This window comes from Ochotona curzoniae, unplaced genomic scaffold (assembly GCF_017591425.1).
Source record: "Ochotona curzoniae isolate NIBS_2020 unplaced genomic scaffold, NIBS_Ocur_1.0 contig_2210, whole genome shotgun sequence".
Taxonomy (NCBI): Eukaryota; Metazoa; Chordata; class Mammalia; order Lagomorpha; family Ochotonidae; genus Ochotona; species Ochotona curzoniae.
This window is the reverse complement of record NW_024465369.1, coordinates 31,323,452-31,337,265: the sequence shown is the minus strand read 5'-3', so window position 1 is coordinate 31,337,265 and position 13,814 is coordinate 31,323,452. Positions and strand designations below refer to the sequence as shown.

General features: G+C 39.6%; 1 protein-coding gene across 1 annotated transcript in view; it reads right to left on the bottom strand.

Moving 5' to 3' along the window:
* Positions 1-13,814, bottom strand: part of PPIG (peptidylprolyl isomerase G) — a 44,350-nt gene that overhangs the window by 17,264 nt on the left and 13,272 nt on the right. The window contains exons 2-9 of the mRNA XM_040971685.1: positions 11,835-11,903; positions 11,417-11,493; positions 11,258-11,332; positions 10,772-10,879; positions 9,386-9,430; positions 5,730-5,817; positions 4,525-4,554; positions 4,301-4,440 (exon numbers count right to left, since the gene is read on the bottom strand). Of these exons, the coding sequence (XP_040827619.1) occupies positions 4,301-4,440; positions 4,525-4,554; positions 5,730-5,817; positions 9,386-9,430; positions 10,772-10,879; positions 11,258-11,332; positions 11,417-11,477 (547 nt within the window). The 5' untranslated portion in view covers positions 11,478-11,493; positions 11,835-11,903. The remainder of the gene's footprint in view (positions 1-4,300; positions 4,441-4,524; positions 4,555-5,729; positions 5,818-9,385; positions 9,431-10,771; positions 10,880-11,257; positions 11,333-11,416; positions 11,494-11,834; positions 11,904-13,814) is intronic.

The window sequence follows — 13,814 nt, the reverse complement described above, 5'->3', positions numbered from 1 at the left end:
GACTCAATTAACTCCCAGCATTCTATGTGGGAGCGGGTTCATATCTTGGCTGTTCCACTTCCCATCCAGCTCTTTGCTTATGGCCTAGGAAAGCAGAGGACGGCACAGGTCCTTGGGCCCTTGCACCCATATGAGACCTAAAGGAGGCTCCTACCTCCTGGCTTCAGATCAGCTCAGGTCCAGCTGTTGGGGCCAATGAAAAAAGAACCAATAATGAAAGATCATTCTCTATCTCTCCTCTCTATAAATTTTCATTTCAAATATAAATAAGCAAATCTTAAAAAAAAAATACAGGATGCTTCTGAATCTAAACAGTGCATGAAGTGAAAATTCATTGCCTCAAAGCTTCTGCTTTTGTTTAAAAGGAAAAGAGAGAGCTTCAGCCACTAAATAGCTGCTTCCAAGGATGTACATTGGCAGGAATGTTACATCAGAAGCAAAACCAGGATTTGTAACCAGGCATCCTGGTAAATAAGATGTGGGCATCACAAATAGCATCTAACTCCCACAGCAGTGCCTACTGGGAAGCACAAGAGCTATGGCAGGCATGGGCCTGCAAGGCCTGTAGCACTCATTGGCATATTAGTGGGCCAGGTCTGGCAGTAGGAGAGACTGAGGGTCTTGCCAGACTGTGTTAGGCTGTAACGCACACAGAGAAGAGCTGAGGCTGTGGGTGGGTCATGCCAGGCTAGGTCAAAGCACCTGCCAGCACACAGATCTGGAAATGGGAATGGGCCTGGTAGTGGAAATTTGGAGACTCACTTGCTAGGCTGCAGCTTCCACTGATGAATGTGAAAGCTGAGGCTGAGGAAAGACCAAGATGCAGCACCTAACGGCATGCCTATAAGCTGCATCTAGGGGCAGGTTAGATTAGGCCAGGTCCCAGTACCAGCTGGCACCATAGGAGCCAGAATCGATGCAGATTAGGTTGGGTGAGGCTGGGGCACCTACTGGGTGACATGAGAGCTGGGTCTTTGAGTGGACCAGGTTGGGTTAGCCTACAGCACACACTGGCAAAAACAAAAATGGTTATGGCCAGTTGGGCTAGGTTGCAGTACCTGCCAGTAAATGCCAGGACTGGGGGTGGACATGGTAAGGGATCTTGGTAACCTCCCCTGCTAGACTACAGTTCCCACTGGTAAGCACAAGAGCCAGGACTGGGGGCAGGCCAGACCAGGCCGGACTGCAGCATTCCTTGGCATTTGTGTGGGCTGGGCCAAACTGGGCCAGTCTGCAGTACACGCTGGCAGTAGCGAGAGCCTAGGTGGGGTGCAGGCCAGATTGGGTTGGTCCACAACACTTGCCAGTTCACATGAGGGCCAGGGCTGGGGATAGGCGCCAGTCTGAGCTAGGCTGCTGCACTCACCAGCAATAACTGGAACTAGAGGTGAGCTGAGCCTGCCCCACCAACCAGCAAACATGGGGGTGGGCCATGCCAGCCTCGGCTACAGTACCCAGTGACATGTGCCAAGACCTGGGGCTGGGAGAAGACCTGGTACAGGAACTTGAGGGACTCCCATGTTGTGTTGCTGCTTCCACTGGTGAGCATGGGAGCTGGGACTGAAGGCAGCCTGGTCTGGGCAGGATGCAGGATCCGTCAACTGGCATGTGGGCTCAATCTAGGGGCGATTCAGGGTTGGGGGGTACTGTAAGCACTCCCCTGCTGTATTGCAGTTCCCATTAGTGAGCACAGAAGCCAGACCTGGGGGCAGACCAGGTTGGACAAGCATCTCTTAGCATATGTGTGGGCTGAATTAAGCCACAGGTGTGCATGATGGATGGATGGGCCGGGCTACGCTGCAACACATACTGCAAATGCAAAACTCAAAACTTGGGACAGGCCCAATGAGGGTTTTTGTGGGTTGCTCTGACTAACTCACAGCACCTGCTGGTGTGCATCAGGACTGGGTCTTAGGTGAGCTGAGCCATAGCATCCATCAGTTCCTTTGAGAGATTGGGTTGGAGGTAGAACTGACCAGACAGCTACTTTAACCAGTATATGCATTGGCTGGTGCAGGTGACCTGATCAGAAGCTGACCCTAAACAGGCTGATGCACACACAAGAGTCAAACTGGGGGTCATCCCAGGCAAGGTGACTCCCTAACTAGATCACTAGATTCAATTCCAGCCACAGGGAAAATCATAATACATGTGGTCCAACCTTACAGTGCATGTATTGGGACTGGGCATCCTCAGTTGTTGATGCCTATGCAGTGGACAGCCAGATCATCTCTGCCAGTAGAGGATGTCAGCTGCCTCATCAGAGGATAGAAAGCAAAACCAGTTGGACAATTCCTGGCCAAGCTTTGCAGCATGTTCTTGGGTCTGTGGATACACTAAGGTGAACTTTGTCAAACAATAGACCTTGGAAAGATTTTCTCAACCCTGGATCAATGAATCCAACAACTTTTCAGAACTATTAAAAAAAAATAGCTAACACCCTCGGAACACTCTTTCCCACATCAGGGTCTCTTAAGACATATCAAATAACATCCCCCATCCCGGGTCCTGATGCAGTTTGACAGCAAGGAGCGGCCTCTTTCCATTCCCCCAAACAGACACAGGAGGACATAAAACAACAACAACAACAAACAAACAAACAAAAAAACTGAAACATTTGTACCACACACTTACCTCCCTCCATACCTCCACCCTCCCTACCCTACCTGGATATCCACATGGGCACAAATCCCTTTCAACTACATAAACAATATTTACAACATTAAAAATTAAAAACAAATAAAAGAAAAACAAGTAGCACTTTAGCCATGACCCAAAAGCCCCTCTTCTAAAGCTTTTCTTATTCCCTTCAATTACTGCTCTCCTTGCATTGTCTCTTTCTCTAGAAGAGTATTTATTGAAAATGAAAAAGCTCGAAAAGAGCGCAAACTACTGCAAAAATAAGAAACATTTCAATGATTTCATAATAAATTAACAAGAATGACAGAATACAATTTAAAACATAAAAATGCCAAAAACATAAAACGGGTTAAGGACAGATAGTTATCAGAAACAGCATTGGGGGACAACTGGATATCAATATGTAGCGGAATTGTTTGACCTTTATCTCCCAATCCATATATAATTATCTGAAAGTAGACAATGATTGAAGCAGAAGAAAACAACGGGAAGAGTTCCATGACACAAATCCAGAAAATAAGTTTGAATACGACCCCAAAGACATAGGCAATAAAAGTGAAAATAGATGAGATTAGCAAAACTAAACCACTTCTATACTATCAAGGGAGCAATTAAGAGTAGGAAAGAGGCAACCTATGGAATGGGAGACAAAATTTACAAACCATACAATTGATAGAATTAGTACTCAAAATACGTAAGCAGTTCAAGCAACTCAATTTAAGACCACAAACTCAATCAATACAGTCAAAAAACCTAAACAAGTATTTCTCAAAAGACACATATCTGGTTATCAGGTAAATGAAAATAATGCTCAACATCATTAATCATTAAAGAAATGCAAACCAAAACCACAATACCTAGTACCTATGAATGGTTACTATCACAAAGACAAAAAAGATGATGCTGTGCATGGGGAAAAAAAAAATCACTTAACATACAATCTGTAGAATTATAAATTAGTCAGGAAAATGTGGAAATGCCTCAGAAAACTGGAAAACAGTATTCTATGACCCATTAATTCGAATACTCTATGCAAAATAAATGAAATCAGTTCATGAGGTAACTGTACTTCTCGTGCTCATTGCAATGTTAGTCACAACAGCCATGAAATGAAATCAACTTGTGTCCAACAACACATCAACTGATTCAAGTGGCATATATATACATATGATGTGATTCTAGCCAGCATTTAAAAAAAAATACAAAAACCTAGAAGATAATTTGTTAAGTGAAATAAGACAGAAAATACCATATGGATTAATTTATAGATGGAATGCAAGATTGATTTATAGAAGCAGTAAGAAAAGCAGTGGTTACAGGGGCTACTAGTACTGGTGGTGTTGGAATTGGGGAGATTTTTTTCTTAAGACAAAAAAATTTCAGTTAGATAGAAGAATGCATTCAAAAAATATATTGTATACATAGTAACACAAAAAAACAGAAAAAAAACTAATAACACGTTCAATTTAGCTCACAATGTCTACATATTTAAAATATGCTGCTTGGTATAAGCATACAATTTTTATTAATTTAAAAGCAAATCAAAAGCGTAAGAAACACTCAGAACAAAAACATTGTTTATGTCAGGTTTATATGATAAACAGAGTGACTGGTCATTTTATGAATGTAAGATTTCTCAGAAATATATACTTATTCTTACCTTTAGACTTGGGAATTAGCTCTCCACAGCTGAGTATCCGTACCTCAGCAAATGGTTTGCTAGCTGCATCGGTTTTCTGGTTTTCTATCTCTCTCACAACTTCTTGACCAGAGATCACTTGTCCAAAAACAACATGATGCCTAAAGAGTCAAGAAAAGATGACTAACTAAAAGCTTGTATTTTAGTATTCACTAAAGTATGTTTTAAAATAAAATAGTATTTACCCATCTAAATGAGGTGTTGGCTTCGTTGTTCTTTTGCGAAGTCATCAGAGTAATTAAAACAAAGAGAAAAACAAAGTAAACAACTCGTAAAAAAGGAAAACAAAATAACAGTGTTGGAAAAAAATTGAAATCACATACTATCTTCACAACATTATTAAGTAGAATAGAATATACAATGTTTTCTATATTTTAAAAATTGTTTTGAGTCTTAAAACAGTACCTACTCATTATTGAAACCTTGAATATATTAAAACTTCAATGACATTCTGGTGTTATTTTTATCCATTTGTGCTTCTTATATGTGACTGAGCTCTTGCATATTACTGTCTGGATATGCTAAAATCTATCAAGGAGTAATAGAATATAAACATTACAACAACACAACAGTGCTCTGACAACCAAGAAACTAACTACTAAGTGACTAAGCGGCAGGTAGTGCACCCATGTTGAACAAAGGGATGACTTAAAAGGAGTTGATTCAGGCTCCTGTCTGGACAGTGAGAATTCATCATGCTACTGAGAATGACATGTAACAAATCCACTTATTTTTGGAATCTTTCATTTAATACTTCCAAGTATGGCTAATGATGAATAATTAAAACTTATGCATTTGTGGATTTCTATTTGATTATACCTGGTACCACCATTACTTTTGATGCTCAAATTGTCTCAATTTGGGTGGTGTGAAACCCTGTTCAGCTGGCTCCCCTGTCTCCTGACATGTCTTCATCACTTGAAAACTCGTGAGACCCACATAGGGTTAGACCCACACCAGTAGTGCTGAAATTTGATATGAACACCAGTTTGAGTCCTTTCTGTTCTACTTCCAATTCAGTTTGCTGTTAATACACCCGGGGAAAGCAGTGGAGGATGGCCGAAATCCTTGGAGCTATGTAGGAGACTCCAAAGAAGTGCTCGATTCCACAACAACCCAGATCCAGCTGATATGGCTGTTTAAGAAATAAACCAGTGGATGGAGGATCTGTCTGTCTCTGTAATTTTGCCCTTCAAGTTAATAAATACACCTTAAAAACAAACAAAAGATTGATTTGCCTACTCTTCTATTCTTTCATGTTGTTCATTCAACAATATCACCTTAAGAATTTCTCCTCTGGCATGTTAATGATTAATGGCAGGCACACAGAAAAATAAAAATAAGACCAAAAAATTAGGATACCTTAAAAGATCAGATCATCAGTACTTACATGAAGAACTGTGAGCCATTTGTATCTTTCCCTCTGTTGGCCATCGACAAGAGAAACTCTTTGTTGTGTTTAACAGCGAAGCTCTCATCTACAGGAAGCAATGTTTTCAGTTACAAAATTGACACAATTTATTAAAAAGAAAAAGCTAATTTTCACTCCTCTTCATAACTGATGAGCTTTTTAATGATAAATACAACTTAGATAACTGGTTATAAAGTAAAAAACAAATATAAATCGATTTCCTTTCGAACATTTTAGATTAGGAAAAAACCAACAATTTCTAACAATTGCTTAATAAAACAAATTTTTAAACAAAAAAATTTTTAAATATTTATTTATTCCTGTTGGAAAGTGAGATATAAGGAGAAGAGGGGAGGCAGAGAGGAAGATCTTCCATCTGCTGATTCACTCCCCAAGTAGCCACAATAGCCAGAGCTGAGCCGATCCAAAGCCAGGAGCCAGGAGCTCCTTCCAGGTCTCCCACGTGGGCGCAGGGTCCCAAGGCTCTGCACCATTCTCCATTACCTTCCCAGGCCACAGGCAGGGAGCTGTACGGGAAGTGAGGGCTGCCAGGACACGAACTGGCGTCCATATGGGATCCTGGTGTATGTGAGGCAAGGACTTCAGCTGTTAGGTTACCAGACTACCATGTTTGGGCCTGGGCCCAAAACAAATTTTTAAATTTACATTTACGCTATCCTATGCAATTTTTGGAAAGGATGACATAACTGCTTGTTTATTTCAGCAAAAGACAAAAATCTTGGAAAAAAACAATTTAGAAAACAGATGGGGAGCTGGACTTGTGGCCCAGCACATTAGGCTGCATTGGCAATAGTAGCATCCCATATGACCACTAGTTTGAGTCTTTGTTTCTCAACTTCTGATTCCACCTCCTCGTTAAGGCACCTGGCAAAGTAAAAGAATGAACCAAATATTACGGTTTCTACCCTTGCTGGAAACCCAATGGAATTTCAGGCTCCTGGGTTCGCTTGGCAAAACCCTGACCACTGTTGCCATTTGGAAGTCAATCAACAGGTGGAAGATACCTTGTTATATTTTTCAAATAAACAAATGTTCAAAAAAATTTTTTTTCGGGGCAATGGACTGTGCCGGGCCCTGTACTTGCTAGCACATACAAGAATCTGGTTTGAGAACACCTCAGACAGTTTCTTTGGAGATCTCCCCAAACGAAATGCTGGACTCAGAACCCTAACCAAGAAAAAAGAGAAGACAGAACAGGTCAACCAACCATCTCAGCTAGATCTTAGCAGCAAAATACGGGGCAAACAGAGACCCTATGATGGACTATATCAACCAGTGGATTCTTCAAAGACCTCATAGTGCTTGGAGTGGCAAGATTGGCAGCGATTCATAACTGTTGAAATATCAAACCATCTGAGCAAGAACCTCAGAGCATACCCTACATCCGGGACCTGGGAAGGGTGCAAATTGGGTGGGCCTTCTCCCTTAATACCTTCCTTTAAACATGAAGGAAGCAATATGGGAAAAATAATAATCTTACCCATTTTCCTGTAGCCCTTGAACCTTTTTACCCTAATTAACTATGTAAAGATTGTCAAAATATACTAAAAAAAATGAAAAAAAAATTTTTTTTGTGTGTTTTGCCCTTTAAAGCATCCTCCAGGCTATCTATTGCTAATTGCTAAGTGGCTTATCTACAAGCTGGCATATAGATTTAGTCATTTATTTTTTCTTTTACAAAAGATTTATATGTATATATAATAAACAAATATGTGTATATATATATAAACATATGTGTGTACCTATGAAAATAATAAACAAAAATCTACATGTCTTTTACCTATTTACATTTTCTTTTATTGGAAAGGTAAATTTCTATGAAAGGAGAGACAAAGATCTTTCATCTACTGGTTCACTCCCCAGGTGTCTGCAATGGCCAGAACTGAGCCGATACAAAGCCATGAGCAACAATCTTCTTCTGGGTCTCCAACATGGGTGCAGGGTCCCAAAGGCTTTAGGCCACCCTCTGCCGGTTTCCCAGGCCATAAGCAGGGAGCTGGATGGGAAGTGGAGCAGAAGGACACAAACTGGTGCCCATACGGGGGATGTTTGCCTTTGCAAAGTGAAGATTTTGCCACTGAGCAATCACACCATGCCCTTTAATTCCATTTCATGATGCCTATTTCAGTACTCATAATGTTTATACTAGGATCACTAAATCTTTACCATAATAACATCTAATGTGCAGTTTTATCTTTCAGTCTTTTAGATTAGTATATGAGAACAAAAGCTGTAGAATTCCCAACAAAATTTTATTATACCCAAAAATGAAAGATTGTAAAAAAATTATTTCCACATTTACAAGCTGCTAATTTTTCAAAATGATCTTCACACTAATACACAATCTAGAGAAAAAAAAAATCACAAAATCAGAAAACAGCAATTCAGTATGCTGAGAATTTTTAAAATTTACGGGAAAAATATTTTCTAAAATTTGAACATTAAGAAATATTGCTGGGGCTGGTGCCATGGCACAGTAGCTGGGCTTCCGTCTTTGACACCAGCATCCCATTTGGGTGCCAGTCCAAGTTCAGCTGTTCCATTTCCGATCCATTTCTCTGCTGATGACTTGGGAAGGCAGAGGAAGAAGGTTCAAGCCCTTGGGTACCTGCACCTCTGTAGAAGATCCAGAAGAAGCTCCTGGCTTCAGATTGGCTCAGCTCCAGTCCTTGTGGCCATTTGGAAAGTGAACCCTCAGGAGTAAGATTTGTCTATCTTTGAGCTGGCACAATAGCTCAATTGGTTAATCTATTACCTACAAGTGGTGATGACTCGCATGGGCACCAGATGCTATCCCAGTTGCTCCACTTCCCTTCCGGCTCCCTGCTTGTGGTCTGGGGAAATAGTGGAGAATGGACCAAACCCTTGGTACCCTGAACCTGCATGAGAGACCCTGAAGAAGCTCCTGGTTCCTGACCAGTCTAGCTTAAGCTGTTGTGGCCTTTTGAGGAGCCAGCCAGTGATGGAAGACTTCTGTCTCTGTCCCTCCTTCTCTCTCTGTAAATCTGCCTTTCAAATAAAAATAAATAAATAAATCTTTTAGTGAAGAGGTTCCTAATCTAATGCAATAATTCTAAAACTTTAGTAAAGATCATTCAAACTCCTAGTGTGCAATAATATACTAAGAACATAAACCTCCACTTTATAAACAGTGTATCACACAGAATTTTCTAAAAGAACGTTAACTTTTGGAATAGTTGAAGGTCGCTAAATATTAGTATACTGATTAATGAATAACCTTGTTGATTCAATAAATAGTAACCAAATGGTGGGCATCTGGTACAGCAGTTAAGCTGCCATTTGTAAAACCCACATTTCATATATTAGTCCCTGGTTGTAATCCCAGCTACTAGGCGTTCAATTCAGTTTCCTATGATGTAACCCTGGATCACAGCAGGTAATGAATGGTCAAGCACTTCAGTCCCTGCCACCCATGAGGGTGAACCAGGAGAGTTCTGGACTCTTGATGTTGGCTTGGGGCAGCTTAGGAACATGAACCAACTGGAAAGTAAATCTCTAAATAGAAAGTCCATCTTCCTTCCTTTCAAATAAAATAAAAATACATTAAAAAAAAGAATAAACTAGAAAAACATTAAAAGTATAAACATTTTTACCTTCAAAAAATCCTCCGTAAATAGATTCTCCACCTCGTCCATTTCCTAAAAATGAGAAAAACAAATAAAACAACAAAGACTCAGAATCTTAAAGATAGTTAAGTGCTATTTAAGCAAATTACTTCTTACAAAGTACATGCTCAGAAGATTTTTAGGAATAGTAGTACTCAGAGATCACAGAAAATCATTCTAAAAATTTGTGTCAATAAAGTCAAAATCCCAAACTATTTTACTCTCTAATACTAAAAATGTGACAAATCCTGTAATCTAAAAACATGACAAAGCTGGGGGAAGGGGGTAAAAAATGTGACAAAGTTACATAATCTAATTTTAGGCAGGTTTTGTTTTTAAAGGAGAGTTAAGATTTTTCAGGGTTTCTATAAAAACAGCTTCAGAGCTGGTCCTGTGCCACAGTGGGTAAGCCAGTGCCAGCATCCCATACTGCAACTGAAGCCCCAACTACTCCATTCCAGATCTAGCTCCCTGCTAATATGCCTGGAAAAGCAGCACAAGATTGTCCCCCAAATCCTTGAGGTCTGTATGCACCTGGGAAACCTGGAAGAAGTTCCTGGCTTCAGATAAGCCCAGCTCCAACCATTGCAGCCATTTGGGGATTAAACCAAAAGATAGAAGATTTATCTCTTGCTATCTCGCCATAAAAAACAAATAAATATATCTTTAAAAAATAAAACAACAAAAAAATAAGAGTAGTTTCAAAAGGCTGGCACTGTAGCACAATGAGTTAAGCTACCAACCGGGTTGCCAACATTCCATGTGAACGGCAAGCTCAAGTCCTGACCGTTTTGTTTCTGATCCACCTCCCCACTAATGCGCCTGGAGAAGCAGCGGGGACGACCCATGTGCTTGGGCTCCTCAAGCACGTGGGAGATCCAGATGAAGCTCCTGGCTCCTGGCTTGTCTGCATTGCTCTGCACTGCAGTCTTTTGGGAACTAACCAGCTGACGGAAGACCTCTGTCCCTCCCTCTCTCTGTAACTCTACCTTTCACATTTTAAAAAAAATCATTAAAAAACAGAGAGCTTCAATGGTTACTACAAGACATAAAAGCCTCATATGGTAGTACTTAAGTAAGTATGACAAAAAATCAAACATGAATGTAGAGGTTTGTACTCAAGTAAAATTCTTGATATTAACTGATCCATCACAAGAAAATTTATTTTTAAAAAATTATTTTCTAAGATAAAAAAAAATATTTTCTGTGTTGTCTTTTTTATAAATGTTCAAGACATTTCTAAATGACTAAACATGAAGTAGAAGGGAACGAAAACTGTACTAAATCTCTCAGGGATTTTGTTCCATTCTAAGGTATAGTATTTAATGAAGAATACATAAACATGGTCTTCTTTCGTAGAAATGAAAGTCTCACCCTCACTGAAGTCACCACCTTGAACCATAAAATCCTTTACAACTCTATGAAAGAGACAGCTCTTATAATGTAATGGCTTCTGAGTTGATTTTCCTGTCCCCTTTTCACCTGTAGAGAAGGAAAGTCAGTAGGACACAATTAGAATAAAGATAATCAAGCAGATACTATTAAAGCAAAATTAATGCTGAGTGCTTTTGCCCTTACATTTTTTGAACTATAATTTGCTTTTCATTAAGCTATGGAATTTTCAGTTCCTTCAGGAATTTAAAAAATTTCTCATTTTAAAATCACCCATACTTTCTGGAGCATGAAGAAATCAATCTGATAAAATCCCAATACAACTAACATTTAAGAATTATGTTTATATCCTAGTTACTGTTACATAATCTTCATGTTAAGAGACAATATGCATGAAGGGAAAAAACCCCAAAATATAGTCAACTAAAAATTAAAGTAGTCAATGGAACTACTGAGCATGGGACAAACCTGTACAAAGACACCTGAAGTTCTCGCATGTTTTGGGGCAGACATCAGAAAACAATTCAAAGACAACTCTTCCAGCTAAAAAAGAAGAAACATCACATCCCTTTACTAAAATACTAAATACTTACTTATAAATGTCAACTAGTAATATCAGTATCTTACCTGGCTGATTGTTAATGGCAATATCAAAAAAACATCGAGGACGCTGAACCTTGATTCCCATGGTCCAAGAGTTCAATCTACAAGTAAAACATAGATTCAAAAAGCAAATTTAAATATTTACTTCATTTATAAAATTTTACAAAATTTATGAAACTTTTATAAGTTTTTGAAAAAAATTGTGGGTACATTAACAAGTAACGTAGCTTGGGTATATTTTGAGTTTTACTTTTGTGAAGTACATTCTTTTAGAAATTAAATATATTCTGTGATTTTCTGAGGCAACTAGAAAAAAGTGGAAACATAAGGCTTAGCCATTATCATATTATCAAATTTGTATTTTATAAACTGAGTAAAGATTGTCAGCCTTTTAATAAAAACTGTATTGTCTATATGACTGGTGAACCAAGAAGCAGATTACCTTTAAATTAAAAAAAAAAAAATCAAAACAAAAAAACACCACAGGACAACTGATCCAATTGTCTCGCTCCTGGAAAACAAAAATGAAAGCTTTGATTAAAACATAAAACTTAAAAAAAATATCTACCTATCAATTTTAAAAGGCAAGCTGAAAGAAAGGGATTTCCCATGTGCTGGCTCACTCCCTAAATGGTGGCAACAGCAGGGGCTTGCCTAGGTTTTCCATCATGGGGTAGCAAAGTCTAGTTACTTGGGCCAGTCTTCACTGCTCTCCCAGGCCACAAGCAGGGAGCTGGATGGGAAGTGGAGCAGTGGGATTAGAACCAGCGTCCATCTGGGATCCTTGCGCGTGCAAGGTGAGGACTTCAGCCACTAGGTTATTGCGCTGGGCCCCCAAGTTTCTAAATTCTAAAGCACAATGAAAAGCCTATGGCTCTGGGATTTGGAAACTGCAATGAGTACTTTGATAATTTGTAGTTAGTAGCTGAAGTAAGGACTACTACGAGAGCGGTTTGTGTTTCTTTTTTTTTCTTGTTTTGTGTGTGTGTGTGTGTTTTCTAAGTACTACTTACACTTGAGTGTACTCTGCAAAGATCTATGGTTATATTTCAGAATGTGTATACTTTCCAGTGTACTTCTATTAAACATTTACATAAGCAAAAAAAACCTTAATCTACCTAAAACAAAATTGTTATTCCCCTATCTCCATTCCCTGAAATACTCACTGTCCAATCCAGACGCTAGGGCAGAAAACTTGTCATCTTTAGTTCTATCCACATATGTATTTTACAAACCACAGGAAGTAGACAGCTTTATACTAAAAAAAATTCTGAATATTTTCACTACCTTTACCATGATCCTCATTTGTTCTTTTTTTAATGTATAAAAAAGATTTATTTATTTATTTATTTACTTGAAGTCACAGTTACAGAGAGGGCGAGACAAGGAAAGAGATCTTCCACCTGCTAGCTCACTCACCAGATGACCACAACGGCCAGGGCTGAGTCAGGTCAAAGTTAGGAGCCAGGAGCTTCTTTCAGGCCTCCCATTTGGGTAGCAGGGGCCCAAGCACATGGGCTATCTTCCACTACTTTTCCCCTGGCCATAAACAACTAGGACCAAACCTAGTGACTAAATGAGAAACTACAATGCTGGCCCTAAACTGACAAACATGAAAATGCAATGTTATTAACAAGAAAAAAAAAAAAGACAAAAAACCCCTGAAATGAGGCTGGCATTGGGCATTGTGGGTCAATGGATTAATCCAATGCCTACAATGCCGGCTTACCATGTAGGTGCTGGCTGAAGTCCCAGCTGCTTTACTTCCTATCCAGTTCCCTATAAAAATGCCTGGGAAGGAATCATAAGACAACCTGGGTGCTTGAACACCTCTGTTTCTTTAACTCTGCTTTTCAAATAAATAAGTAAATCCTAAAAAGAGGAGGGAAAACAAACAAAAAATTCTGAAACATTCAAAATGTCATGGTGAGCAAAGTAAACCATGATCTATATATACATGTGACTAAATACCATAGTGGTTTAAAATGTTTATATACCCAATGCAAAAATCTTTATTTTGGTCTTCAGTATAAATAATGGCACTGGGGACTTGAGCTGTGGCACAGTGAGTTATACCATGGCCTTCAACACCAGCATCTCTTAAGGGCAATGCGTCCAGTCTCAGCTTCTCCACTTCTGATCTAGCTCCCTGCTCATGCTCCTGGGAAAGTAGCTAAAAGATGACCCAAATCCTTTAGCCCCTACACCACTCACACGGGAGACCAAGGAGAGTCATTCTCCTGGCTTTGATCTGGCTTATCCCCGGTCACTGCAGCCACTTGGGAGTGAGCCAACAGATGCAGATCTCTGAGGTCACAAGGTGATGTTTCTCGGGAGGCTCCACAACTGGGCCACAGCCACTGGAGTCAGACCCTGGTCACAGGATTTGTAGTCCAATCTTGGAGTGCATGTGTCAGGCTGA